The sequence below is a fragment of the Lepidochelys olivacea genome (assembly GCF_965140295.1).
Source record: "Lepidochelys olivacea isolate rLepOli2 genome assembly, chromosome: 1".
NCBI classification, from domain to species: domain Eukaryota; kingdom Metazoa; phylum Chordata; order Testudines; family Cheloniidae; genus Lepidochelys; species Lepidochelys olivacea.
The window spans coordinates 296,738,614-296,765,863 of NC_140411.1; the positions used below are offsets into that span (position 1 = coordinate 296,738,614).

A 27,250-nucleotide genomic window follows, 5' to 3' on the forward strand; every position below is an offset into this window, starting at 1 on the left:
AATGTTTTAAAATATAACGAGTGCTCTATTTTAACAAAGCTATTTGAAGTCCTGAAAAGTCAAAATTGCAGATGTCTGGTTTCACTTCCAGACTGAGCAACATCACATAATTTAACAAAGGGGATTGAATTAGGGGTTTAGAATAGAAAGGCTGTTTCAGAACTTTGGTTTGAAACATTATGCATTCTGTTGGAGTAAACAGTCCAGATTTATCTGGAGCTAAAGGAAATGGTACCTATCACAAATCTTGATTTTAAAAACACCATTTCTCCTTTGTAGTTAGAGACACCTGTTCTCACAATGGTCTTTCTGTCCTCACAGCAAATGGAAAGCAGCAAAGGTGTTATTCACTGCTGGTGCTAGATCCAGAAAGCCCCTCTCAACACTCACTCTGTGTGCTCTTCTGAGAGCCAGAGAACCAGAAGTTACTCCCATAATAGCTTCACTATCTTGAATTCTTTCTACTGAGGCTCCCCTCTAAGCACACTCTGGACATTCAGTGACTTAGGGCTTGTCTACATGGGGAAGTTGCTCTGGAATAAGATAGGGTGTGAATTTAAAGCACAGTAGCTATTCCAGAATAGGTCACTGTATGGAAACTTTTACACTGGAATAAATGTGTCCACATAGAGAGCTATTCCAGACTAGCTGTTCTGGAATAGTTTATTCCACAGTAGCTATTCTAGTCAATTTCCCTGTATAGGCACGCCCTTAGCGGCCTGAAGTAGCCAATTAAATGGCACTACACAAAGCCACCAGCAGCAGTGCTGCTCACCTTGCTGTTCTTACCACAAGATTGGTAAACAGCACGTGGGAGTAGCTGGGAAGCCGGGGGCGTCTCAACTAAGAGTTACTAGCTGTGCTGAAGGGGACTGCTGCAAATGGGAATCCAAGTGCACATAAACATCAAATCTTAGCAGTAAGCAGCAAGGATAGTGAAGAGTTCAGAGAAGGGAAGGTTACCATGTTACAGCCAGTGGCCTTAGAGCAGCTGCAGGAAAGTGAGCTATGGCTTGGAGGGGCTATGTCTATGCTGCAGTTAGACACCTGTGGCAGGGCTGTTGAATTGCAGCGTACACTTCTGAGCTTAGGCTGCAGCCTGAGCTCTAGGACCCTGCAAGGTTGGAGGGTCCTAGGCTGCATCCTGAGCTCTAAGTAACTGCAGTGTAAACTTCCAGAAACAGCCCTGAAATCTGAGCTTCATGACTACAAGTCAGCTGGCACATGCCAGCCGTGAGTTTTTAATTGAAATGTAGACATACCCTCAGTCTATGGACAGGGTAAGTCACCTCCTCTCCCACACTCATTCCCTCTTATAGTCTCTATCTACCTCAGCTGCAGGAGTGGTACCAGAATTAGTTGTATATACATCCTTTTCAGGCAAGCAGGCTTCATACCTAGATACATCAGTAAATCTGTCTCTTAACTGGCCCTGGCAACAAACACATGGGACGTGAATTGAATCCATTCCTGGGTATTGTAAACATGTTTTAAACTATAAAATGTCTCCAACTTCTGCCTTTCTCATGGAAACTTGGATGTTTACTGGGGTTTTACCTCCTCTTCCCCTAAGACTTAGGAGTCTAAGATGCCGCAAGAGGAAAGGGCAATTCAGTGACACAATTCTTAGTGAGTTGCAGCAGGTGTTACTTTTCCAAGGCATCACCTTGTGACCTAAACAAAGATACCCTTCACAAAGAGAGAGAGGAAAAGACACCTATTTTCCATCCTCAGCTAAGAAGACCTGGGATAGGTATAGTGGACAGGCTTTCCCCAAAGATACATACATCCAAACAGATCAACATCAGACCAATGGACAGGCTGTCCTTCAAACCTGTTTTTTTCTTACATGGTAGCACATCAGTGCAGTCTGAGAGAATGGGATATAGGTCCCAGGGACCTCTCTAATCCTTCCCTTTTTTCAGTTAACACCTTTCCCTCTGGGTGATTATGTTAACTGTGTCCTCTATGCTGGTGACTCTTAAGTCTATACCTGCGCTTGTGACCTGTCTCGAATCTCCTATTTCAGCCTGCCTCATTCACATATCTTTCTGGATGTCAAGACAACACTTTCAACTCAGCATGGCTAAAACATTTTCCTGCTAAATCCTCTTAATTCTCACTGTAGTCATGCTACTATTTCTATTCTTCAGGCTTGGAGCATCATCTTCATCTCTTCTCACTCTTCCATGTACATCTAAGTGATTTCCAAATCCTGCTGTTCCCTCCCTCTCCTGCCCCACCCCTAGCTGCTGAGGTGGGAATGGCAGAGCATAGTTGCTACAGTTTTGCTAGAGATGGAGAATCCCAGTTACAGGTACTAAGGGGGCCAACTTATCAAGGAAACTTTCAAGGAAACACATATTTTTATTAATAAAAAGTAATACTTTTCCTTTTAGAATCTTACAAAAGTTTGGGGGATATTTTATTAAAAATTGATTTGTAGTTCACCTATAAAATATCAGATATAAAGTTGTATTAATATAGTTTTGATATTAAAGGATATTCTTTATTAGGTTTTACAGTGGCTAAACTATTTCTATAGCCATCTACTTGAGCTGGTCCAGTGAGACATTGGGATCAAAACAGGCTACAAAAATGTGCATATTAAATGATCCATATTCTGCTGCTTTCCCTGGCAAATACGTCTGCTCTCCAATTTATATAATAAAAGAATGGCGAGCGCTGGAAATTCTTTTGTAAAGTTGATAGTGGTTAATTTCTTTAATTGGAATGTAAACATATATTAAGCGAAACTAAATTGTTACTTCAATATTTTTCAGGTTGTATTTCCCAAGTAGAGATGAAGAACAAAAAAAAATGTATTCCAGATATTGAGGATCAAAAACATGAAGACATGGAAGGTAACGTGTGTGTGTGTGTATATATGTGTGTGTGTGTAACTTGTGCATGGTGTCCTGTAATAAAGTGACAACGTCTGGAATTACGTGAAATAAAAATGTTAGGGAAAACATGAAAATGTTTTATTGTCAGTAGTCAGGTTCAAGCAATATGCTTAGATTTTGTATTTGATCTTTCTCTGAATTAGTAGATTGTAGAATTTAATCTGTTAACCAAATTTTGCTAACCAGTGTAAGTTGTTCTTTTGTTTGTTTGTTTTTTCTTCTGCCTGGAAAGGTCCCTAAATCCTTTACAGCAACATGTTCAACCTGATCAGTTCTAGAAACAGAAACAGACCTCTTAGTCAGGTGCAGGCAGGGATTGGCCCAGCCCTGGGTTAGTAGTGTTTGCAACTTAATAGCAATGTAGTTTTTGTAAATTTTGAGTAATGTCTCTTCATTTGTGTTTGAATTATGGGTGAGTGGGAAAACATGAAAACACACTTTTGAGTGAAGGAATTAATATATTGTGTGAAAACTTTAAAGTTGATGTGTCATGAAACTAGTCCTTACTAACTGTTGAATTCAGTTTGGTCTGATTTGAAAATAAGTTTTGATTTAACAAAATTAAGAACGTTGCTGCATTTAGCATACACTGTAGATATTTTATTAGGTCAGGAGGAAGTCATGTGAAAAAATAATTTTAATTTGAATGGAAGTACAAAAAAGCTAAAATTAAGGATAGATGTTTTTGTTGATTTACAAGGTATTAGAACTGAGACATGCTTAACTCATCCCATTATTCCCAGACACCACACGCATATGAGGGGGGGCTTAAACAAAAGGGAACTCATTTTACATTGTGCATTGATTCCAAATAAAATAGGGCTAGATTGTTCAATAATTTAGCCTATCATCCCTGTGTTTATATTTTTTAAAACAAATGTCGAGCTAACTTCCATTCCTTTGAATGGAGAATACTGGTAAGGGTTATGTGGTTTTTCCAGTCAAGTTAAAATTCCTTTATTAACATCACTGTTTTAGTCAACAGCTTGACTAAACAATTGAAACATTGATAATTGACTTGCCACTCTGCTCTTTACTACAACTAGATGAGTTGTTATCTTGTACAAAAAATACAAGATATTAAACTTGAGGAATCAGGAAGATACTAATATGTACAGTTAAGAGTGTACACACTTATTTTTAACACACACTGTTGTATTCAAATCTAATGTAGTTCCAGAAATGAACAATAATTGAAAGTGTCAATGTTAATAACAGGTGAAGAGAATGAAGAAAGCTGTTCCTGTCCTACTGCTGTGTTATATGATGAAGCTGACAGGTGCCCGATCTGTCTAAACTGCCTTTTAGAACAGGAGGTTGGTTTTCCTGAAAACTGCAGGCACTTCTTCTGCATGACCTGTATTCTTAAATGGGCTGAAGTAAGTTTCAGAACAAAGATGTAATGTGTTCTGTGTGTCTGAAGTCTTTAATGGGAAAAATAACTGATTAACTGATCAAGTAAAGTTGTCACTAGTCACTTAGACCATTTATTTTAAATCTGTGAGTATGTGTTCTAATTGGATTCAAATTTTCAAAATTTTTAAATAATCTGTTTATAAATAGTGCTAAGTAGCTTTCTCCACTGTTCAAATAGTCTGATACATTACATTTTCTTTCTCAAGACCTCCCACCTCTTGTGATGCCTACAAGAAATTAGCCCATTAATTATTGGCTATTTTGAGGGGTAGATGGGGATAATCTCCACTTTATATTTGTGATTGCTAATTATATAAAAAAATTTTATTTGAATCCAATTCCACTAATTATTTATACTTCCCTTATCTTATGTTGTAATACTTTCTGGGCAGGGACATTGTCTTCATAGGTGAGTGTACAGTACCTAGCACAATGGGGCTTCCATTTTCTAACTCTCGAGTTTGCTGCTGCTCTCCAGGAATTTATTAAGAAATGTTGCTTCCTCCAGTGCTTCATTGTGGTAATATTAAAATCATAACCACAATTTCTCTGTTCTGTAACCAGTAATTATTTTGTAGGTTCTGTTTGTTTGTCTAAAGTAAGTGGAAAACTTTTTTCTGTCCTTAACTTTCTTTTTAATGGTTTTTAATTCTGTTCTGTATCTAGTGTACACTTATTCAAGAACTGAACCCACTGCAGCAAAACTATTATTTTTCTGAGGTTGTCAAACCTAGCTTTAGCTGAAAGTAGGTAAAAGCAATGGATCGTTTGTTTTATGTATCGCTGTTTGGGTTCCTAGTGTAAAAATGACATTGTTTTCTTCAAAAAAAAATTGTCTTTTTGAGTTAGTATTAAGTTTATCTCATTCGGTACAATACAGACCTATGAGAGTTTTCTTCTCTACAATCCTCCTTGCTAGAGTAAATGAGATTTTTGGTTTAAATACATGCTTTACCAGATCCCTAATCATATGTTTAGAAAATAAGATCTCTGCCCTTCTGTTCCCCTCTGTAATAGCTTTTCTTATTGTCATTGATTTCCTCTACAGTGTATAGGTAGCATCTACAAGGCCTGATTAGGATTGAGACTGCCATTGTATTAGGCACTATACAAAAGCAGAATAAAAGGTGATTTCTGCCGCAAACAGCTTACTGTCTAATTATTTAAGATAGATAAAGATGTACCTTTTCAGTTTGCTTGTATTTAAGTTTTGTTAGTTGCCATGGGGACCTGTCTGCTTTTTCCACCATGGCTAAAGATAAATGTGTGTGGAGGGAAAACCTCAAATAAATAACTCTATGAAGGTTCCTTTCTCCTCTGGGGCTCTAGGATACCTTCAGCCCATGTAATTATATAAATATAATTTAAAATTTCTTTGTAAAGTCTGGTGGGGAGACACCAAAATGCCATTGTTGGGGAAATTTATAAGTGGTTTTATAGAAGTATATTTTAAATGTGTGACCACTAGAAGTATGTTTATGTCATGTAGTTTGGTCATTACTTTTCCTAATTAATTAGTATTAAATATTTACTGTTAGTTTTAAGGGGTTTTTTTTGTATTTGGGTGAAGGAGTAGTTTAATATTTGCTTACCTACCTTGATCCTTCTGTATGGTCATTCATTTATAAATAACTATCAATTACTTTGACTTATGAGTTATGAGAAATCACCCAATTCGGAATATAGAAGATACATTATTGTCGTATCTTCTTTGAAATGTACAATAACTAGGTTTATACCACCATATACAAGTTCTTGAAGGTTTGTGGTTTATTTTAAAGGCAAAGCTACATCCATTGGGGTGGAAAAAAACTAAGCAGTTACCTGAAAATTCTAATCTGAAAGACTCTCCTCTTTCCCCCACCTTCCAAAATGGAGCCTATTTTCAATATATTCTGTAAAAACTGAGGATAAAAAGAGTTGCTCAATATGACTTGAACTACTGTCAGATTTTTATTTTCTACAGAGGAACCAACTTAAAAACACTAGTATATACACAGTGACAAATGACATTTTACAGTTAATTACAGTTAATCTGCTATTATTTTAAAGAAACTGAAAATTTAAAAAGAAAGGTTTCCTGATTTCTTTGCAGTCTCTGCTTTGATTGTGTGGGGGTAGAGTAGTGTCCTAGGAGAGAAAAGACTAGTACACAGCAATAAGAGAATGTTACTCACCTTGAAATTCTATTTTTGTGAAGCTGTTTTGTAGGATTCTTCCTCCTGGATCTTAGCTGTCTAGCAAGAGTCAGGTGGTACCCACCAAAATTCATCCCCATATCTGACAGTCTTATCTCACTATGGAACTTAACTAACAGGAAAACCGAGAAGTCTGCTGCTTGCCAGGGGCTAAGATTCGCGATGTGATGGAGAGACTGCCGAGACTCATCAAGCCCTCTGATCGCTACCCCTTCCTGCTTCTCCACGTGGGCACCAATGATACTGCCAAGAATGACCTTGAGTGGCTCACTGCGGACTACGTGGCTCTGGGAAGAAGGATAAAGGAGTTTGAGGCGCAAGAGGTGTTCTTGTCCATCCTCCCCGTGGAAGGAAAAGGCCGGGGCAGGGACCATCGAATCGTGGAAGTCAATGAATGGCTACGCAGGTGGTGTCGGAGAGAAGGCTTTGGATTCTTTGACCATGGGATGGTATTCCATGAAGGAGGAGTGCTGGGCAGAGACGGGCTCCATCTTACGAAGAGAGGGAAGAGCATCTTTGCGAGCAGGCTGGCTAACCTAGTGAGGAGGGCTTTAAACTAGGTTCACCGGGGGAAGGAGACCAAAGCCCTGAGGTAAGTGGGAAAGCGGGATACCAGGTGAAAGCACAGGCAGGAACGTCTGGGAAGGGAGGGCTCCTGCCTCATACTGAGAATGAGGGGCGATCAGCAGGTTATCTCAAGTGCTTATATACGAATGCACAAAGCCTTGGAAACAAGCAGGGAGAACTGGAGGTCCTGGTGATGTCAAGGAATTATGACGTGATTGGAATAACAGAGACTTGGTGGGATAACTCACATGACTGGAGTACTGTCATGGATGGTTATAAACTGTTACTGTTCAGGAAGGACAGGCAGGGCAGAAAAGGTGGGGGAGTAGCACTGTATGTAAGGGAGCAGTCTGACTGCTCAGAGCTCCGGTATGAAACTGCAGAAAAACCTGAGTGTCTCTGGATTAAGTTTAGAAGTGTGAGCAACAAGAGTGATGTGGTGGTGGGAGTCTGCTATAGACCACCGGACCAGGGGGATGAGGCGGATGAGGCTTTCTTCCGGCAACTCGCAGAAGCTACTAGATCGCACGCCCTGGTTCTCATGAGTGACTTTAATCTTCCTGATATCTGCTGGGAGAGCAATACAGCGGTGCATAGACAATCCTGGAAGTTTTTGGAAAGCATAGGGGACAATTTCCTGGTGCAAGTGCTAGAGAAGCCAACTGGGGGGGAGCTTTTCTTAACCTGCTGCTCACAAACAGGGAAGAATTAGTGGGGGAAGCAAAAGTGGACGGGAATCTGGGAGGCAGTGACCATGAGTTGGTTGAGTTCAGGATCCTGACACAGGGAAGAAAGGTAAGCAGCGGGATACGGACCCTAGACTTCAGGAAAGCAGACTTCAACTCTCTCAGGGAACGGATGGGTAGGATCCCCTGGATGAAGGGGAAAGGAGTCCAGGAGAGCTGGCTGTATTTCAAGGAATCCCTGTTGCGGTTACAGGGACAAACCATCCCGATGAGTCGAAAGAATAGTAAATATGGCAGGCGACCAGCTTGGCTTAATGGTGAAATCCTAGCGGATCTTAAACATAAAAAAGAAGCTTACAAGAAGTGGAAGGTTGGACATATGACCAGGGAAGAGTATAAAAATATTGCAAGGGCATGTAGGAATGAAATCAGGAGGGCCAAATCGCACCTGGAGCTGCAGCTAGCAAGAGATGTAAAGAGTAACAAGAAGGGTTTCTTCAGGTATGTTGGCAACAAGAAGAAAGCCAAGGAAAGTGTGGGCCCCTTACTGAATGAGGGAGGCAACCTAGTGACAGAGGATGTGGAAAAAGCTAATGTGCTCAATGCTTTTTTTGCCTGTCTTCACTAACAAGGACAGCTCCCAGACTGCTGCGCTGGGCATCACAACATGGGGAGTAGATGGCCAGCCCTCTGTGGAGAAAGAGGTGGTTAGGGACTATTTAGAAAAGCTGGACGTGCACAAATCCATGGGGCCGGATGAGTTGCATCCGAGAGCGCTAAAGGAATTGGCGGCTGTGATTGCAGAGCCATTGGCCATTATCTTTGAAAGCTCGTGGCGAACGGGGGAAGTCCCAGATGACTGGAAAAAGGCTATAATGTAGTGCCAATCTTTAAAAAAGGGAAGAAGGAGGATCCTGGGAACTACAGGCCAGTCAGCCTCACCTCAGTCCCTGGAAAAATCATGGAGCAGGTCCTCAAGGAATCAATCCTGAAGCACTGACATGAGAGGAAAGTGATCAGGAACAGTCAGCATGGATTCACCAAGGGAAGGTCATGCCTGACTAATCTAATCGCCTTTTATGATGAGATTACTGGTTCTGTGGATGAAGGGAAAGCAGTGGATATATTGTTTCTTGACTTTAGCAAAGCTTTTGACACGGTCTCCCACAGTATTCTTGTCAGCAAGTTAAAGAAGTACCGGCTGGATGAATGCACTATAAAGTGGGTAGAAAGTTGGCTAGATTGTCGGGCTCAACGGGTAGTGATCAATGGCTCCATGTCTAGTTGGCAGCCGGTGTCAAGTGGAGTGCCCCAGGGGTCGGTCCTGGGGCCGGTTTTGTTCAATATCTTCATAAATGATCTGGAGGATGGTGTGGATTGCACTCTCAGCAAATTTGCGGATGATACTAAACTGGGAGGAGTGGTTGATACGCCGGAGGGCAGGGATAGGATACAGAGGGACCTAGACAAATTGGAGGATTGGGCCAAAAGAAATCTGATGAGGTTCAATAAGGATAAGTGCAGGGTCCTGCACTTAGGACGGAAGAACCCAATGCACAGCTACAGACTAGGGACCGAACGGCTAGGCAGCAGTTCTGCGGAAAAGGACCTAGGGGTGACAGTGGACAAGAAGTTGGATATGAGTCAGCAGTGTGCCCTTGTTGCCAAGAAGGCCAATGGCATTTTGGGATGTACAAGTAGGGGCATAGCGAGCAGATCAAGGGACGTGATCGTTCCCCTCTGTTCGACATTGGTGAGGCCTTATCTGGAGTACTGTGTCCAGTTTTGGGCCCCACACTACAAGAAGGATGTAGATAAATTGGAGAGAGTCCAGCGAAGGGCAACAAAAATGATTAGGGGTCTGGAACACCTGACTTATGAGGAGAGGCTGAGGGAACTGGGATTGTTTAGTCTGCAGAAGAGAAGAATGAGAGGGGATTTGATAGCTGCTTTCAACTACCTGAGAGGTGGTTCCAGAGAGGATGGTTCTAGACTATCCTCAGTGGTAGAAGAGGACAGAACAAGGAGTAATGGTCTCAAGTTGCAGTGGGGGAGGTTTAGGTTGGATATTAGGAAAAACCTTTTTCACTAAGAGGGTGGTGAAACACTGGAATGCGTTACCTAGGGAGGTGGTAGAATCTCCTTCCTTAGAAGTTTTTAAGGTCAGGCTTGACAAAGCCCTGCTGGGATGATTTATTTGGGGATTGGTCCTGCTTTGAGCAGGGGGTTGGACTAGATGACCTCCTGAGGTCCCTTCCAACCCTGATATTCTATGATACCACCCTGGAACATTTTATTCATTTCCTCTTGACAGGAAAGGTTCCCCATAGAAGATACACCTCTTCAATTATTGTTCCTGTTCAGCACCTACTCTGCTTTAGTATCTATTCTGCATGCCCCTGTGCCTTCTAATCAGGTCTTGTCCTCCATTATTTAAGTTTTATTTTGGTGACATCAGGGCAGGACTCTTCAGCCATCACTAGATCAGGAGCATAAATAGAAAGCTAGTCTCTGAAGATCTTAAAGAATCCTCTGATGCGTTGCGTAAGTTCTTCCTTTTGGCACTGAGCACTTTGGCATTGTTGCTTCAGCACTTTGGCAAATAACACAATCTCCCACCAGGGTTTAATCCAAGGAAAGGCACAGAGAGGATAGTTTTATCATGTGGAGGGTGGGGTGTGATCCAAGGAAGCCTGTAAGGTAAAAGAATAAGACAAGAGGAGTATAGCAGGGGTCTGTGAGAAGCCAGATCCAATTAAACGGGGGCAAAGGGAGACTAATGCCTAGGAGTGGTAGGAGCCATTTCCTCTCTGCAGCAAGAGAACAGCATTACAGTTAGTTAATTACATTTACATTTCAGTTAGTTATGAACTTCATTTCCTATCCTAAATTGTCATAATGATGCTATGCGCCATAAAAAAGCTGATGAGTTCCACTGCAGACGTGGCTGTCCTTTAGTAGTGGGCAAAGTGACTCATGTACAGTGTTTGTAAAGAGCTGTGGGATCCCTTTGGTATGAAAGGCACTATATGAACATAAACTGTGTTATCCATGGTAGCACGTTATAGAAAAATTGAGTTCTGTGAACTTTTTGTATATATGCTATGACCCAAGGAACCCTGAATGCCAGCTGGCAAGGGGGTTACAAGAACATTCGGATTCTGGTAGGTACATTCTGGTTCACCAGAGAAAATCCTATGTGGGCTTAAATGAAAGCCAGGGTCACACCAGTCATTGTCATTGTTATGAAATGTATGTACAGATGCTATGTAAGGAGTTATGTATGTCTGCTGAAAATATGTTCTGTATCACAGCAGAGGTGCAGAAGCAGGTTTCCTGTCAGACAAAAGATGTTTATTTACCTGTCTCTGTTAAAATGTAAATTGAGTTTTATCTGCTTCACAGTTGGTCTTACATTACCCATCAAAGCTAAATGCAGATGAAGGATTGTAAGAATTTCGGAAAGGAATGAACAGGTATAGAAATACAACAGGGGAAGAGAACCTTATCTTGATACCCTTTAAAGGTTCACTGGCTGATATTTTGGGAACAAAAAAGACATCCTGTCATCCTGCACCTAGGGAGTAAAAGTGCAGTACATTTACACTCGTGAAAATGGGATCGCTGCCAGTTTGGTTTTAAGACTCTTCAAAAGGCTGTGAGTGAGGTTAACTTCATTAGACAGGTTAACTAATAGTTAAGTTTAGTCTCTAGAAAATGTTATATTTAAAAAAAAAAAAACCATAACTTTTTCTTTCCATTATCCTTGCTCACTATCTCTTGAATCATTGGTAATAAACTTATCGTTGTTTTCACTATAAATATATCTAAGTGTTGTGATATTAAGTAAGGTGAGTTGAAGTTGATAAACTTTTTTCAAAAAGATTCAGAAACTGTATTTTTTATTCAGCGTCCTTTATACCCCACATCTGTGAAGGAAAAAAAAATAGGTGCAGCTAACTTCATGTAACGTTATTTCTGGAGAGTACCTGCTGAACTAGATATTTTGGTACATTCTGTTTCACATATAGCAGTTTTGTCCTTAATTAAAAGTTTAATGGTTGGGTGAAATTATGAGTCTGTACATGACAGCTTTTATGATGGTTGATTAAATTTTACTAGGGTAATAAATGCAAATCAGTTAATATGAGCCAGTTGTAACATTGCATGTTTCGAGCAACTTACTTTCATTTTTGTGGTTTTTTGTATTTTGTTTAGGGAGTCTTAATAGGTTTACATACCATTGCCATGTAAATATCAGAAACAAAATAATAAATCAGTATTAGAGGAACAAGGTAGGTGAGGTAGTATCTTTTATTTATCCAACTTCTGTTGGTGAGAGAGACAAACTTTCGAGCCACACAGAGCTCTTCTTCAGGTGTGGCTCGGAAGTTTGTGTCTCTCACCAACAAAAGTTAGTCCAATAAAAGATATTACCTTACTCACCTTGTCTTCCCAATATTCTGGGATCAACATGGCTACAACTACACTGCATACAATAATTAGCATGTCAATGAGCTTTTGTTTAGACACATCATACAAAAATATAGTCATCAAATCTTTCTTTAACGAAGTGGTACTATATTATAAAGTGAGCCTCCTTACATCTAAGACATGGTTCTAGTGATCTTATTAAATTGAGTAAAAAGAAAAGGAGTACTTGTGACACCTTAGAGACTAACAAATTTGTTAGTCTCTAAGGTGCCACAAGTACTCCTTTTCTTTTTGCCAATACAGACTAACATGGCTGCTATTCTGAAACCTGTCATTAAATTGAGGGAAATCTGCTCATTGAACAGAATAGGCATGTTTATCCAATATTATTTTATTTTTAAAAATATTGAACAAGAGTGCTGGGTTATTTTATAGGTGAACGTACTTTGTCTGAGTACTGAATAAAAGATAACCAAATATCAAAGTATCCATTTGCCCTCTGTCTGTTTTTCTGGGTACGTAATTAGTGTGTTAATTTTTCCATAACAACTTCCCATATTTATTGGATCCGTTCCTCTACGGTTGGACTATTTTTCTTTTTCCATTGAGAGGCTATCAATAGCTGAGCAGCTAGTAGAGGGTGAGAGATTTCTGCTAAGAAGTCCAGGAGAATTAAATGAATTAAAAGTCTAGACAATTAGGGTTTTTTTCCTAATTTGGTGTAAATCCTAATAAATGAAAAATCTTCTTTCAGGTTATGGCTTCATGTCCGATTGATCGCAAACCTTTTCAAGCAGTATATCAGCTTGGTGCATTAAAATACCATATAAAGGTAAGTCCAGAGTTCTTTTCTTTTTCAAATACATTTCAGTTGTGGGCCATGCTGAAGCCTGTTGTTCATAAATTACTATTATTAGCTAAGACTCACTGGTTAAATACACTGCATTTTTACCCAATATTTGATTACATTTAAGTTGTTTTTGAACAAAAAAATTTTTTTCTTCACAAACTTTTACAGTATCCCCCAAAATAGGCATTTTCCTTGCATCTTATCTTCACTTAAAAAAGAAAATACTTAAGTGTCTTTATAAGCTAACCTTGTATAAATTTGCATGTAAATTATCCTTTCTCAGAAAAAGTGCTGCTTGTATGTACAGGTTTTGCTGTTCTATACAGTCACCAGTAAAAATTGAAATTTCAAGTATCAAGAAGCTTTGCCGCAGCCAGATGTTTAAGTTTGAGTGACTGTGAAAGGCTCAGCTGTATACAGTGGTTGAGGTGGAGCACACACAGAGAAGGGCAGTTTTTCAGAGAGCGGTAGTTTTTTCAGATAGCTAGAAAAAAATATAAAGTTTTCATGGGTCAATATCAACATCTTGAATTGCACCGGGAAGCAAGTAAATATGCCTAGTGCAATTCTTATGTAGTGTACTACTTGTGGTTAACACAGCAAAGCAAGCTGGCTTCAGCATTCTTCAGAAGCAGTGAGGTAGTTTTTTTGCAGTTCAGTGGAATATCAGGTTGAGACACTAATTATCAGGTGACCAATTCCTGTCAGCTGTTTCTAGTGTCTCCTGGCAATGCAGTTTGTCTTTGATTCTGTTATCATTGACCTATAGCCAATAGCCTGCCTCCCATCAATAGAAAACTACTTTTCAATCCCATTTTATTCCTGAATTCTCTTCTGAAGAACCAAGGAAGTGGCTGATGCAAGATAAACTAAGTTTTTGAGGATGAGGGTTTTGTATTGGTTGTGGGAGAAGATAAACCTAGCTTCTAATGTCACAAAGAGACTGTTAAGGAGTGACTAGATCACAGTCTATATGGGAAACAGATATTCAGTCTAGCAGCCAATAGCTGGCAGTTGATGCTAGACATATTCAGACTGGAAATAAGGTGTGGGTTTTTTTAAAGAACAAGAGTAATTATATATTGGAACAGCTTACCAAGGGTTGTAGTGGATTCTCCATCACTGGTGATCTTTAAATCAAAAGGTGAAGTTTTTCTAAAAGAGATGCTATAGTTTAAACAAGTTCTGTGACCTGTGTTAGACAGGAGGTCAGACTAAATCACAATGGCTCCTTCTGGTCTTATCTGTGAATGTTCAAAATAATTGCATTATCAGCTGGCAAACGGGGCAGCAAAATAGGGCTTTTAAAACAGCAAAAATTCTGGATGTTCATCTAGCAGGACAGTTATGAGTAAGATTTGCATGAGGCCACAAACAAAATTTTGTGTGAAGCATAATGATCTATTGTTTAGTGTTCCTGATATATGACTAGTTTGAGTATTACAATAGGATAATTATTTATTGTATAACCATAGTGCCCAGGAACCCCAGTCATGGACTGGGACCCCATTGCACTGAGGTCTGTGCAAACCCAACAAAAAGAAGGTCTCTGTCCTAAAGATCTTACAAGCTAAGTACAAGACAAGAGACAACAGATGGATACTGACAGATGGGAGGGAATACAAGGAAACAATGAGAAAATATTCGTTAGCGTGGTAGGCTGTGATATCAGCACACCAGTGGCCTAACTATATAAGTAATATATGGATTACTTGATGATTTTTCATGTGTCAGAAGTATTTTAAAAGTTGAGTCTAGAACAAGGAATACACAAAAGTATAAAAATGAAGGATTTTCATTTTTCAAAAATGATCAAGTGTAATAAAATGCAGAAACTTGTTGTGGGGCCATGGTAGAAACTCCCTGATTAAGACTCTAACTTAATTGAAAGTTGGTCTTGTAATGGAAACAGTGCTCCTTCCCATTTTCACATACTTTCTCAAAGCTCCTCTTTATCGGAAATCTCTCATGTTGTCTGTAACCAACAGGAGAATCTTTGTTGGAATGACTGAGATAATCGAGCACGGTCCTTTTAAGAGATGGAACTATGGTGGGGGTGGGTGACTGTTCTAATTTGGAAAGTATTCAATTTTTGCACTGCAAAAACAGCTTAAACTAGAGACTTCATATTTGCTAATTTGTCTTTCTTCAAGTAGATGCAGATGTGTATTCCACTTTGTTGTGTACATGCCCAGCACACCAAAGCCGGAGATTTTGCCTAGCAGTACCCGTAGAGGCTGTGGTCCCTTCTCTGGTTATATTAGGAGGTGCTGTCCATGCGCCCCCTACCTCCTCCCCTCCCTCTCACGCCTCCCCCTCCCCCCCCGCGTTCCTTCTTACCGCCTGTGTCTGGAGTTGGAGCTGTGTGGTTGTAACCTCACAACCTTGCAATCAGTCTAGATTTTTATTGTATATAATTAGTGTTAGTAGTTTTAGTGTTGGTTAGTTCTAGTGTTTTTTCCCCTGGTGATACCCTCACTGGGGTTTAAACACTGTCCTTCGTATAGGAGAGCGATCCCTAATAACAATCCCCACATACAGTGCCTGCTTTGTCTTGATAAGGCCCACCTCAAAGAGCACTGTTTGATCTGCAGGAACCTTCACCTCAGGCAGCATCTGCTTGAACAGGTCATGTGGCCTGATCCAGTACCAATGCTGTCATCCAGCTGATAGTCACTCTCGGGCTCTGAGAGTGTGTCTGCTTCATGTTCGGGAGTAGCACCTCTCCAAAGAAGTGGAGGAGCTGTTCCCTGTCAATTGTGCCAAGGAAAAGGTCACATAAGATCAATCAAGACCGCTCCAGGTCTCAGGGTGACTCTTTTTTGCCTCCCCCAGGAAAAGCATGGACTGGCACGGAGCTGGTGCTGGCGGTCAGGATGGCACAGGTAGCTTTAAGCCTGCTACAGTATCAAGAGGGAAAGTCAGAAACCCTGTACCGTTGAGTCTGGTACCAACGAGGGGGATGTTGGTACTGACTGTGTCCATATCGTCAGCATATCAGATGGCCGCAGACATCATGTGTCTTTTGGTCCCAACTTCACCACTGGTCCAGGATCAGGATTTTCCCAGAGCTGCACCACCTATAGCCCCTCCAGTGGAGCAAGCCGCTGTCAGCAGTTCATCCCAGTGCTCTTCTTCCAGTAGTGGGGGTAGAGTTAGTATCAGAATTGGTATGAGGAACCTCCTCAGCACTGCCACATGTGTTTCCCTGCCAGCTTTCACCACCCTCAGTGTCGGTACAGTCAGGTACTTCGGTGCCACTGTTTACAACTCTGCATTCGGCACTAGTAGGTTCAGTACCAACAGTATCACCTCCATCTGATGCACTGCTTCCTGCCTCATTCTGGACAATAGCTGAAATGGATCACTTCCTTGCTCCCTCTGGTTTAGCTCTGCCCCGCCTTGCCGGAATCCCAGAACTCTTCCACAGCCAAGTCAAGGTTATCCTGCTCTGCATCGTCCAGTGAACACTGAGGACCACTGATGGACTGTTACGGTCCGTAACATTGGCAAGCGCTCCCTGGCCAGGCGCCTACTGGCCACCAATGCCCTATCCATATCTGTGGCCTCCTTGGAATGAGTGGGATGCCCCTCGTTCCTGCAAGACCTGCTATTCATCTCGTTCAAAGACTAAATCATCTGCCAGCTCTGCAGTGATGGCTGTAGATCAGCTGTGGATGCAGAAATCAGCCGTTTTCCTCCCCATGGAGCCTCCAGAGCCCTCTTGTCTGGGTGCATCATCCCTAAGACAAGATCCAGCCTTGGCTCAATTAAGAGCCTTGTCCTCGTCTCTGGATGACGCTATAGTACTGAGTTCATCCTTCCCTTCAATAACAGAGACCTCAAGAGATATCAAGACCTTTATGCCTTGTGGCCTCATCCGTGGGCATCCAGGCAGAGTTCCTGCATAAGAACACCCACAAATTGGTGGACGTTTTGCAGCCATCTGCCCTTGGGAGAGTTGCCCTCCCAATCAACGACATGCTCCTCAAACCAATGAAGTCCACCCCCAAGGACAGAGACTCTAAGTGATTGGACTTTTTGGGCAGGAAAGTCTACACATCCTCATCCCTATGGATGTCAATTGCTAACCAACAGTGTTGCTGTCCAAATATAACTTCCTTAGTTCGGCCCTTATATTCATGTTTGTGGACCAGCTTTTGTCAAGAAAGGCTGCTTGGTGGCCAGAACATCTCTGCAGTCCACCCTTGACGTTACAGACACTTTGGCCAGGGTGATGGCCTCTGCGGTCACTATGAGGAGGACTAAGTGGCCGCTAAATTCCAGCGTTGCACCTAATGATTGAGGACTTGCCTTTCAACAGGTGAACCCTGTTTGCAGACAAGACCAATGAAATCCTTGACTCCTTCAAGGACTCTAGGGCTATCCTGAGATCGTGGGTATGTACACCGTGCCAGTGCACAGGCACCACTACGGTGCTCAGTATCAGCAGTATCGCCCACTGTGTAACTTTGTGGAGCCCTTTCCCCTGAAGCAGCAGAACTGACCTAAGAAGAGGGATAGATCCCAAAAGAGAAAGCGGTTCAGCCAGCCTACGCACCATCCCTCGGTGGCATCTAAATGCCCTTTTGTCTACTTGGTCCTGAGTACTGTTCCAATCGTTACTCCTGCCTCCTCATCTTCCCATCCCTTTGGGGACAGACTGACCCTTTTTATAGCGGTTGGGGCTTGATTACTTCCAACATCTGGGTCCTGGACTCTGTTAGATTGGGTTATGCCATCCAATTTGTCTCCAAACCTCCTCCCCACCCTCCCTTCCTGTCCCTCTTCAGGGACCCCCTCATGAGATACTGTTCACCAAGCATTGGTGTTGGGAGTGGTGGAGGAAATTCCACTGGAACACTGAGGTCCTGGCTTCTACTCCCAGTACTACTTGATACCCAAATCCAAAGGAGGCTGAGACCTATCCTTGACCTTTTGCAGCCTCAGCAAACATATCAGATATATGAGGTTCCAAATGGTCACTCTTTCGACTGTCCTCCCTGTGTTCTCTCAGAATGATTGGTTCACTGCTTTGACCTCCAGGACCCCTACTTCATAAGAACAGCCATACTGGATCGACCAAAGGTCCATCTAGCCAGTATCCTGTCTTCTGACAGTGGCCAATGGAGGCTGCCCCAGAGGGAATGAACAGAACAGGTATCAAGTGATCCATTGCCTGTCGCCCATTCTCAGCTTCTAGCAAACAACTTCTGTGTAGCAATTCTGCTCAGCCACAGGCAAATCCTTTTGTTTCATTGTAGAGCACCATTTTCAATACACAGTGCTGCTGTTCAGCCTCTCTTACACTCCCTGAGTCTTCACCAATTGCGTGGTGTGGTTACTATATATCAGGGAATCCATATCTTCCTGTACCTCAATGACTGGTTATGAGGGGCAGATCCAGAGAGGAAGTTCTCACTCACATCAGTACCACATTGCACTTGCTTAACCATCTGGACGTCATTCTAAATGCTGGAAAGTCAGCTTTGGCTCCCACTCAAAAAGTCAAGTTCATTGGGGTCCTTAGATTCCACAAGATCATTCCTACTGATTGACTGCTTTCAGACAATTTGATGGGTCTGCCTCAGTCTGCAATCTCTGTCTTCCATGACAGTCCAGGTGTGTCTGAGCCTATGGAGGCACATATCCGTTTGCATGCAGGTGGTTCAGTTAGCGAGGCTGAACCTCTGCCTCCTTCAGATGTGTGTCAAGATGGTCTACCACCCCAACCTTGGTTTGCTGGAAAGACTAGTTCATCTCTCTCCGCTAGAACTAGACTCCTTACAGTGGTGGATGTGCCCATAGAATGTTTGCCTGGGAGTTCCTTTCACCCAGCCCTCACCCACCTAGTAAGTGATCACCAGCGTTTCCCAGCTAGGTTGGGGGGCACACCTGCCTTGCTGAAGGTACAGGCATTGTGGTTGAAGCGGGAGGCCTTGCTCCATATCAACATGCTGGAGCTTCAGGCCATCCACAATTCATACTGTGCCTTCCAGTACTGTATAAGACACTCAGTGGTTCACTTGCTCACCGACAATACCACTGTGAAGTACTGTGTGAACAAGCTGGGGAAGCACATTCCAGATTGCTCAGCCTAGAGCGGGGTCTCAAACTCAGTTTACCTTAGGGCCAGTGCCAGTCCTCAGATCCTCCCAGTGGGCCACTAATGTTACTGAAGATGGTGTTCAGAAAAGAAAACGTTTATATTGTATTTTTTATTTTCATTTTCTTAGAAATAATAACTGTCATACAACTTCATGCAATTCTTCGCCTGCCAGTGTGTTTAGTGTTTGCCAGGCGCCTGGCAATGCTTCAGTTCTGTGAGTTTGTTGATGTTTGACCTCAGTGGCTGAGCAGTTGAAACCTTCAGGATTGCAGCAAGGTGTGCATCAGATAGTTGTGTTCGGAATTTTGACTTGTTTATATTCATGGTGGGGAAAAAAGTGACGCCTCCATGGCTGACTCTGCCTGGCGACTAGTGATGGTATCACTGTCCCCGAGCCAATGGGAGCTGCATGGGGCGGTGTGGCTGCATCTGTCCTCCGCCGGCAGCAGTGGGGAGGTTCTCAGGCTGCAGATGGCCCTCAGGCCGGGACTTTGAGACCCCTGGCCTAGAGGCAATCAATCTGTGGCAATTTTGCACTGAGGAGGACATTACTCTGATAGCTGTCCACTTACCCTGGGTTCAGAATCATCTCACGACCACCTTAGCAGGTATTTTTCCCTGAGTCACGTGTGGTCCCTGAAGACTAGTGTTCTCCAGGTTGTCTTTGCAGTGTGGGGCATTACCATGGTCAATCTGTTTGCCACAAGGGAAAACGGGAAATGTCAGATGTTCTGCTCTTCGGGGGGGGGCTCCGTCCAGGCTCCCTCTCAGATGCTTTCCACTAAAGTTGGCAATCAACTCTCTTGTATGCCTTGCCCCCAATCCAAGTCATTCCCCAGGTCACCGTCAAGCTCAAGGCGGATCACGCGAAGGTTATCCTCATAGTCTCATTGCATGTATGAAGGCAGTATATGAGATAGCTTCGGCTGTGCCTCCTCAGCAGGTACAAGCTCATTCGACGAGAGCGTAAGCAATGTCAGTAGAATTCCTCAATGACAGTTCCATAGTGGACATTTGCAGGGCAGTAATGTGGTTGTCCATACGTACATTTACAGACATTATGCTATTGCCGCATCTTCCAGAGTGGACACAAACTTAGGAAGGGCAGTACTACGATCCCTACTTCAGTAGACTCATAGTCCCACCTTCTGGAAGGGATACTGCTTGCAAGTCACCAAGGTGGAATAAAGATCTGCATCTACTCAAAGAAGAAATAACGATTGATTACTGTAACTGGTTCTACGAGATGCGATGTAGACATGTATTCCACTACCCACCCTCCATTGCCTCTGCGTCGGAGTCCCCTTATATGGAGGTTTGGTGCAAAGGAACTGAGGCCACTCGGGGCAGCACTGCCTTATATAACCCCAGGGAGGTTCCACAGCCATGAATTGTGTGCACCATCCCTCTGCGGGTACCGCTAGGCAAAATCTCTGGCTCTGGTGTGCTGGGTGTGCACACACCTAAGTGTATTACATGTCTGCATCACATCTCAAAGAACCATTGTAACTGTAACTAACTATTTCTGATTGGGAAAACATAATGCTGTTTTTTAACAAACTTGGATGGATAATAATGGAATTACTTGCTATGAAAATCTGAATCTTGACAGATTATGTAACCACTTTGATATTGCAGAATTTAAATGCATGATTGACAAGGCAGTAAGTCCTTATATATCAAATTAAGATTTATAAAAATACCTGACAAGACCTGTACATTTTGAGATCCAAATAGCTATCTCTTAAGGAAGTTTTTCGTACTTTCCTAGTGGAGCTTGTAAGATTCAGGAATAAATAAGTCCTCATTCATTAGTTTGCAAATAATAATTTTTACACATTATACTGTGCGCTCTAGTTCCAAGACTGACTTCATTTTTTTTATTGCAGGTTCAGGAGAAGATTCAACTAAGGGAGAAGGGAGAAAAAGAAAACTGCTGCTGCAATAAGGAAAAATATTACCACATGAATACAAAAATCTTTATGAGGTTGGTTGTGCTCTGAATGTAATATGTGGTAATATCTGAATCCCAAATATAAATATGGCTATCAAATTTACAGATTGGAGACAGTTTTGAGCATCTTTTTCAATTTTAATAAGTTTTAGATATGGAGTGCAAAATGTCCCATTCTCCCGTAAGTGGTACATAAATTTGATAATGATGCCATGTCTGCTTGATTGTAGTAAATATTGGATAATGGGTTAAGAGTCACCATTTGCTGTTAACCATTGATACCTGGGCTGGGAGGTTCTTCAGAAGGCAACTAACTGCATGCATCTATGCCTTTGCTGAGTAATTTTATCAAGGCACTAAAGAAATATGGGTAGATTGCAGTGAAATTAAATTTCTAATATTTTCATGATTCTCCTTTTAATACAACCTATGAAATGACGTGTAAAATAACTTATGAATGTATATAGGCTGATATTTTCAAACCAGGTTGGGGATTTAACACATCTTCTATTAATTTTAATGAAGGGGATGTATGGCTAAATCACCTACACTGCTTTGAAAATATTAACTTTAGATGTATAATGGATATGGCCCCTTTTGGGGAAAAGCACTTGCCACCAAAGTAAAAGCACTTCCCCTCCATTACCTTGCTAATGGGATCTCTGGCAATACAGTCAGATGAACATAAGTCATCTCTTTATACATTGAAAGAAACCTGATCATGGTTAAAACTGGTGCATATGGCATTGCTTTAAAAAAAAAGTCATTAGCTTTTACTGATCCATATGGAGGAAGGGATGCTAGTGTCCTATTAAATCTTTGGTATATTGTAAAGTCTCTACACCATTGGTATAAGCACTAGTTTGGTGGTGTAGCGCTTTACTTAACTCTGTTTATGGTTCTTACTTCCATGTCTAAATGAGCTTATTCAACAGCAAAATAAATTGACTATAAATTAATCTATGAATAGAACAGTGAAGGAGTCACAATAATACTTTGCTGACTTTGTTGCTTCTGATTTCATCTAAGTTGTGATTTCAGAACTTACAGTAGCTCAGAAAGCAATTAGCAGCTGTTTCTCTGATATGCAAGCATGCAGATTTAAATATTAAAGTTTTATGTGCCAAAATATAGTAAGCAAATTCACCAAGAGCTGTATACTGAATTCTTAAAATAAACTAGCTTATTTGAAAACCAGCGTCGATGTATTTTCCAGAATAAAGTTTTAAATTCCCTTTTTAAATTTCTAAAACTATTAAAAGATTAACTGCAAAGTTTTGCTGAAAATTAAAAACATGCGAGATCTTCACTTGGTGCTCTTTGAAAAAGCCTAACAAATAAAATAGTCTGTATACCCAGTACATTGTTTCTCAGTGGTTCTCAAATTGATCTAATAATTGATAATATAGTGAAAGTTTTTTGATTCTTTGCAATTATAAGACTAATTGCTTGAAACAGGGCCAGTTAATGCAAAATTTTGCATTGCAGATGATGTGAAGTTGCAAATCTTGGCTCTGGTCCTGCAGTCTGATCCTTAACAATCCAAGTGCTTTAAACCTACCAAGGTTTTAAAGCTCTTTAGGGCAGTGACTGTGTGTGTCTAGTGCAGTAGTACCCATAGGTGCTATTGCAAATAACTCTTCATTAATATTACAGAAGGGATGTACGTGCTGACAAAGGACCATTAATAGAAAAACTCTGTAAAGGTTTGAAGAACTATAGTAAGTTGATACTTTTCTTTCTCTTGTTGTTACTTGTAGAGCCACCCCCATATTCTAGGATTATTTTCTTACCTTCGTTTTCATAGTTCTTTTAAGATTCTGTCAATCTTGTATCATTTACATGTACAAATGGAACCCATCTTTCTATTATTCAGAATTTGGATGTAAAGGGAAAACTTCTGGTTTTGGTAGAACTATATATACGCTATACTGTGTAAGTTAATATGAAAGCTTTCTTTTTAATCATAATGAAACTGGCGTATATCACAAGTGAAATGGATTTGGTTTCAACCTACCAGGTGGTGTTCTGCACCATGGAGCCACTGCACAGTTTATCAGAAGTCAACACATTGGTAGTCTCTGCTAACAGGAAGCCCACAACTAGGTTATAGCAGTTCAGAACTGAGTTGCTTTAGCAGTATTTGGGGGGGACATTTTCAGAGAGCCTTTCTCTAGTTAATAGTACCAGCATCGCTTTTTTTAAGAGCTTTATAGTTCACAAAATTCAGCCAAATTTTGGAAACTGTAGCCTACTTGGAAAAAGGCCATTATCAGGTAGCTTAGAAAGTAAACAGTATTGAAGTGATTTTAAAAAATTATTAACCTAAGGTGCTACAACAGTTATTTTAAGAAGTTTCCTTTGCTTGACAGTAGCCATTTAATCTGATATAATGTAGAGACAAAATTGCAAGATGACATTTTCTTTGTTATATTTTATTAATAGCTATAAATAATAACACTTAAAGTTGGCTTGTGATATTGAAGTTGATCTGTTACAGTACAGCTACATTGCAACAAAAAAAAAACAAAAAACACCCCCCCAAACCTTAGCACTGAGTCTCAGAGCCCATGTTAATTGACTCAGGTTCATGGGCCTCGAGCTGTGGGGCTACAAACTGCAGGTCAGATGTTCAGGTTTAGGCTGGAGTTCGGGGTCCGAGTCCCTTTAGGGGGAAGGTCTCAGAGCCCAGGAACCAGCTCAAGCCCAGGCATCTAACCTGCAGTTTGTAGTCCCACAAGCCCAAGTCAGCTGACCCGGGCCAGCCGCAGCTGTGCCATGGGTCTTATTGCAGTGTAGACATACCCTTAGATTTTCTCTTGAATTGATTGGAAAACATTCTTTTTATCTGGTGGTGAAATGCAGGCTTTATGGACCTTCACAGAGCTTCAAGCAGAAGGCTTAAATCATCTGCTGTGACCTTCTGTATATCACAGGCCATTAAATTTCACCCAGTTATCTTGTACTGAGCCCAGTAACTTGTTTAATTAAAAACATACCTCCCAGAAAGGCATCAAGTCTTGATTAGAAGACATCAAGAGTTGTAAAATCCACTGCTTCCCTTGGCAGTTTGTTCCACTGTTTAATCATGCTCACTGTTAAAAATGGGTGCCTTATTTCCTGTTAGAATTCGTCTAGCTTCTACTTCCAGCATTGGTGCTTGTTATGTCTTTCTCCACTAGATTAAAGAGCCTTTTAGTACCTGGTATTTTCTCTCCATGGAAGTATTTATACACTGATTAAGTCACCTCTCAGCTTTCTTTTTTATAAACTAAACACACTGAGCTCTGTAAGCCTCTCATTGTAAGGAATTTTCTCCAGCCCTTGAATCATTTTTGTGGCTCTTCAAAACCTCAGAACTCCCAGTACAATTAATGGAAATGGTATACATGGACAGTTTGTTAAATCAGCCGTGTATCTTGACAATATTGTCAGTTTTTTCAATAATCCAAGAGTTCACAAACCCTTTCATAGTGTTGGCCGTAACTAAATAGAAGAAATATTGTGTCATTGATCCCTTTTTCTCTCTCTCCCAATTTTGTATCCCCTCTCCTCCCACTCATTATTGCATATAATCCTGGTGTCAGGTATAGCAATTGCTGTGTATTTATTGTATTTTATTCTTTCTATTACCGTCATATTAGGAAAGTGGTGTCGTATTTTTCACTGTCTGTGAAGGTAGTTTAGTGGTTGGAAATAAGGAGAGCTATTACTTTGACTAGCTCGATCTCTGTGGTTTACAAGCAGTTGGTCCATGGACAAGTTTAAGAATTGCTTTAATAATCTATTTCGTTTCTAAATAAAAACTGAATAACTCTGGTAATTTGGAATGCATAAATTTAGTTCTATAAGCATCTCTCCAATTGACTGCTGAGAAATTCTTTGTGGAAAAGTATATATCACAACATAAACCTAGTTTGATCGGTGTGCCTCTCTCTCTCTCTCTCAAAATGAGATTATATGTTTATATTCTGATTTATATAAATTAATGGACTACTCAGTATTTCATTTTCCAGTCTTGTATGCGCTAGTAGCAATTTCTTCTCAAAGCAGTTCCCAACAATTTACTGGTTATTCTCTATAAATTACTTCTTGGCTCTTGCCTGTAACAGTTAAAAAAAAAAAAAAAGTAGTAGTAGTATTTGGAGAGAGTCTCACTTGACAGTGCATATTATAATGCTGTTGCATTAATGCTCTTAAACATACAATTAAAAAAGAGCAAAATGTGTTAAAATTTAGACCAAAGCGTGTCATCTTGATTTTTGCACAGGTGGTATTTCAGATGATGAAAGAAATAAGGAAACTGCATCTGTGAAGATAAACAAGGTTTGTTCAAATAACTGGAGGAAATATCGTGGTTGAAACTAACTAGGAAGTGAAAGTGTCAAGTTTTTTACACTGTAAATTATTTTGAAAGTTAACTTGTCTGTTCTATCTAAAATACTGCATATCTGTAGTTATTTAAAAAAAATTAGCAAGTGATTTAAGTAATACTGGTTATGTGAACTTTGACAGTCTGCCTGCAACACAGTTTTATACTGGTCCATTTTGTTCACTTACACTAAAATGTCACAAGGGTACCCTGCAAATACCTAAAAGTAAGTTGCAGTATATTTCCAAGTCTTAGCTTGTGGCATCTGGAGAGCTCAAAGAAAGGTCTTCTCTAAAGAAAAATAGCTTGGAACTTTATCTTCTCACCAACTTGCAGCATCAGCCACAAGCTCTTAGGCAGAGAAATTAAAATATGAAGGCCACGGAGAGAGGAATGCCTGAATCAGCAGATGTACTTAACCAAGTAATTTGCTATGCGAATAAACATTCAGATTTAGAAAAACTCCATTTTTGTGGGATTATCTGAAGATAACGAATTAGCATCTTCCAGTTCTTTTGCTTTCTTTGTATAATTTAATGTTACACCAGAGGTTCAGAGCCAAGGTCACAAGAAGCCATGAAGTCTCCAGCCAGTTTCTTCCTTTTCATCGCTAGCTGTGGTTATAGAGACCTTCACTCTGTGCCCAGAGTTTTTCTTGGATTTTGCCTAAGAATTCTTTATCTGTTAGTTGTTTTTAGACAGTTACATTTTTAAATAGTTGTAGGTTTCTGTATCATGCATAGTTTAGGTTTCATGGCCCCAGTTTTCCTGATGTAAGATCCACATACCTGGTGTCTGGTGGGCCTTGAGGATATTTGTTTTCTGGATGATTGTTTCTTGTGTTGGGCCTTTACCTCTTGGAGCCCAAAAGTAGTTCCAGGCTTTCTCTTCCTGTGATAGCCCCCACAAGCCAGGTCTTTTGATCTGTTTGGGGTCTCATTCCCAAGCAGATATCAAAATTATCATTCATCCACTTAAAAGCATCTGAAGTCCAGGGAAAAGGCCTTTGATGTCGGATCAGCCCCTTAATCTGGCTCTGGGATGGATGAATACTCTGGGTGTCCAGTCCTAGTGCTGTTTATTATACCATCTTTGGAATAATCTTAATCATTGAAGCTGAAACCTGTTAATAGAAGGCAATATGCCACATACATAAGGTACCCAGTCTTTCTGCAGCAGAAATCAATAGAAAAAAGACTCCTATTAGTATCACTGGAAGAGATCCAGAGCTCAGAATTATCCACAACAAAATTATTTGTTGTTTACTTACAGCACCTATTTACTTTAAATATAGCTAGTTTTCACGGATATTTAACTATGGAAAGAGTGAAAAGATGGTAAGCAATTGAGACTAGGGGTTCTATCTATACCGTCACAAGACATTGTCCTAGTGCAAGTTTCCATAGCAAATACATCCTTTGGTTTGACAGTTCTTCAGTCATCAGTACTGCATAGGTCCTCACACCTTCCTCCTCAGTGAGTACTGTCTCAGTTACCCATAGTGGAATACACATAGGGAGTTGAAGAAAGAGGTTCTTGCCTTGTATGGTAACTGGGTTCTTTGAGATGTGTGGTCCATGTTTGTATTCCACTACCTTCCCTCCTTCCCCTCTGCTTCAGATTCTTGACTCATGATTTGCAGTAGAGGAGAGGCAGCCAATCCACACCGCCCCTTCTACTCTCAGTTCAGAGCACAAGGAGATGAGGAGCGTAGTCACAGACCAACAGATACTGCTAGCAAAAAATTTTCAGTCTTAT

At 40.9% G+C, this 27,250-nt stretch overlaps 1 protein-coding gene across 2 annotated transcripts in view; it reads left to right on the forward strand.

Moving 5' to 3' along the window:
- Positions 1–27,250, forward strand: part of SCAF11 (SR-related CTD associated factor 11) — a 70,064-nt gene that overhangs the window by 18,781 nt on the left and 24,033 nt on the right. For both annotated transcript variants that reach the window (XM_084616721.1, XM_084616720.1), the window contains exons 3-8: positions 2,784–2,864; positions 4,125–4,285; positions 12,962–13,039; positions 21,056–21,153; positions 22,777–22,841; positions 25,391–25,446. In XM_084616721.1, the coding sequence (XP_084472847.1) occupies positions 2,804–2,864; positions 4,125–4,285; positions 12,962–13,039; positions 21,056–21,153; positions 22,777–22,841; positions 25,391–25,446 (519 nt within the window). In that variant the 5' untranslated portion in view covers positions 2,784–2,803. The remainder of the gene's footprint in view (positions 1–2,783; positions 2,865–4,124; positions 4,286–12,961; positions 13,040–21,055; positions 21,154–22,776; positions 22,842–25,390; positions 25,447–27,250) is intronic.